The following is a 3,062-nucleotide window of genomic DNA, read 5'->3' on the forward strand; positions in this document are numbered from 1 at the left end:
TTACTTTACTGTCTGAGCCCTGGTAACAATCAGATATTTGTTTTGGTTTTTGGCTTGGTTCTTGTCCTAGGAGAGATGGTTTGGTTTCCAGAGCATTTCACAGGTTGATATTAGGTAGATTGGCTGCAGAGTGAAATCACACATGAAACAGACAGAGCAAAATGCCCTCCTTTCTCAGGATCTAACCACACCAGAGGAGAGAAGAGAGACTAGATCAAGCTTTAGTATCAGGATCCCACAATCTCCTTACCAAACAGATTATAACTGTACTGGATCAAAAAGAAAGGATGATAAAACATTCTCATTCGTCACAGCCAAATACTTCAGCCATTTGCATCCTTTTACTGGATTATTTTGTAAATACCTGAAGAAAACAGTCAAGTCTAAGTACTCACAAGGGATAAACTTGTGTATGCTTCAGCTCCTTCCCTCCACCTCCCTTACACTAGAATTCCTCAATACTTGCAGCAAAAGCTCCAACCCATCTCTCCATTAAAGAGCTGCTAGAAATGGTTCACAGAAGCGTACTTCTCCCACCCAGAGTGAGAGAATGGCTACTTTCCAAACCTCTTAACCTTTGGAATATTTCACAGAAGTGACCAAGTAATGGTATCAGAAGATAGGCACTCTACAACACGCACTACAAATAAGACTACAGTTCAGAGATTTGTCTGCACACAAAAACACTTGCAATTTTAAAAGCATCATTCCAATAACCAAAAAAAGAAAAAATCCCCAAGAGACAACTCAGAACATCTAGACAAACCAGATCATGAACAACGGCCATATATCTCTGCATGCATACTTTTAAGTTCTTCTAATGATTTTATCTTGAATTAAGAAGGAAACAACTTTCCCGTTGTGCGTCACCCTTAATAGTTTTTACTTTTTGCTGCATGACCTTGAGCATCTGAGAGTCTTGATTTTCCGCTTGTCCTATTAAACCATCCTCTTGAAAAATCTTATCCCGTTTCTGTTTCTAAACAAAAATACTGAAGGTGAGCTCTCCAGCTCATGACTGTTTCCCCAGCTGGCAGCATGCCTATATTGTAAAGATAAACGAGATGACTAACGTCAGCTGCAAGTAAGAGAAAGCACAGTGGACACTTTTGTCTGGTAGGATCTTCTAGACAGAACACCCTCTGCCCCAATAGCCTGCAAGCAGCCTCAAGAAAAAGACTGGGACAAGACCAGGTTTAGGAAGCTGACTTTTCAACAGCAACTCTCAGCTCTGCAGACCTGGCTATGAAAGATTCAACATCCAAACAATGAGGAAAGTGCTCTGGCAGACTTAAGGAAAAAAAAAAGTCACAGCAAAGTCAAAAGTACAAGCACAAACTAAGCCAGTGAACAGAGTTTTGTTTAAAGAAGAGTGGTGGCAGTGTGGGGCTGGGGCACTGTTTAGCTACTCCTTCCACCCGAAATCTGGAAAAGGCTCCCACTTACTACCTGCAATTAATCAAGTGTTCTGAATCTTGAACTACGCGGAGTGACTTGTGGGACACGCTTGCTCAGCTCATGTCCTTCTTGCTGCCCAGAGCTGACACAAAGCCAGTCAAACACTACTAGACAGAGCTATCGAATGCGAACAGTCTTCTCGTTCTCTGCTTTACATTCACTGCTACTTCTGTAACAGGGCTAGCAACAACGCTACAAGTACAATGTTGGGGGGGGGGGGGGGGGGGGAAGGAAGAAAAGAAAAAAGAAAAGGAAAAAAAAATCCCACGACAACACAACACCCACCCTTTTCTGTAGAGCTTGCTCGTCTTTATTCCTGCACGCTGCCTGGCTGGCACTGACACCAGTAAGGAACAATGCCACATGTCACACTAACGACAGCTACACAATTACCTGAACGCAGCGTAAACCATCACCTACACAATTACACGCTATCTCCTAGCGGGAGAACTTCCCGGCAGAGGCAGCAAACCCCGGGAGCCCGGCGGGGAGGGCGCAGGGGAAGCGCCGCTTCCACCGCACCCCGTGCGCCCGGAGAACCCGAGCGGGGTGCGGGGCCCCTCCCGCAGCCCCCCGGGGGACAGGCAGGGGGGTCCCCGCCCGAAGGAGCGGCTTTACCTCCGCCAGGTGAGGTCTCGGAGCGAAGGAGCGCTCTCACCTCACCGCGACCACAGCCCACGCACCGGCTCCTTCACCAGCGACTACGGCTCCGCCGCCACGTTCCGCGGCCGGGGCGCCGCGGGACCCCGGAGCCGGCGGGAGCCCTCTCAGCGGGGAGCCCCGAGCAGCACCCGCGACCCACCCCGCTCCGGGGAGGCCCCCTAAAGTTTCGGTGAAATTCCCGGCGGCGATCCCCCGCAGGGAGCAGCGGGGACCGGGCCAGGGGCCGGCACAGCCCGGCGGGCACAGCCCGGCCCCGCCGGGGGCAGCGCCTGGCCGGGCTCCGCCGCGCCCCGGGCGGGCACGGCCCGGCGGGCGGCTCCTGCCGGCCCCGCCGCGCTACCTGCGGGCAAGGTGGCTGAGCACCCCCCGCCCTCCCCGCCGCGCACCCCGGCTCACCGAGCAGCAGCAGGACGACGAGGAGGAGAGGCAGGCAGGACGGCCTCTCCCCGCGGTGCCCCATGCTGGCAGGGCTGCGCGGCGCCTCTCCCTCGGCGAGCGGGACCGCGGGCGCGCAGGCTGGGCTGGCCCGGGGGCGCCGGCGGCGGCAGCGCTCCTCGGCCGGCCGCTCGCTGCCCTGCGAGCGCACGGAGCCGCCCGCCCGCCCCGACCGGCCGCGCCGCGCGGCGCAGCCAACCACAGAGACAAACTTTCCCAGGGCCCGCCCCGCCCGCAGGTAGCGGGGGCGGCGCGGGTCCGGCCCGGCCCGGCCCCTTCCCCTCAGGCGGGAGAGCGAGGGAGGAGAGCGGGCCCGGGGCAGCGCCTCGGCGAGCGGGGCCCCGCGGAGGACGGCGCTGCCCTCCGTGCCTCCCTCCCTTCTTCCCTGCCGGGCCGCCGCCGCGCACACGTGGCTCGGGAAAGCCCCGTGCGGGGAGGGCGGGCTCGGCGGCCGGAGCGTCCCCGGGACCCTCGGCGGCGGCCGCGGGCAGCGCGGGGCCGGGGCA

At 57.1% G+C, this 3,062-nt stretch overlaps 1 protein-coding gene across 1 annotated transcript in view; it reads right to left on the minus strand.

Moving 5' to 3' along the window:
* The window catches only part of PTGFRN (prostaglandin F2 receptor inhibitor), a 65,200-nt gene extending 62,481 nt beyond the window's left edge, over positions 1 to 2,719 (minus strand). The window contains exon 1 of the mRNA XM_021547923.3: positions 2,518 to 2,719. Coding sequence (XP_021403598.3) covers positions 2,518 to 2,581 — 64 coding nt within the window. The 5' untranslated portion in view covers positions 2,582 to 2,719. The remainder of the gene's footprint in view (positions 1 to 2,517) is intronic.
* Between the last annotated feature and the right edge of the window lie 343 nt (positions 2,720 to 3,062).

Source organism: Lonchura striata, chromosome 1 (genome assembly GCF_050655825.1).
Source record: "Lonchura striata isolate lonStrDom1 chromosome 1, ASM5065582v1, whole genome shotgun sequence".
Taxonomy (NCBI): domain Eukaryota; kingdom Metazoa; phylum Chordata; class Aves; order Passeriformes; family Estrildidae; genus Lonchura; species Lonchura striata.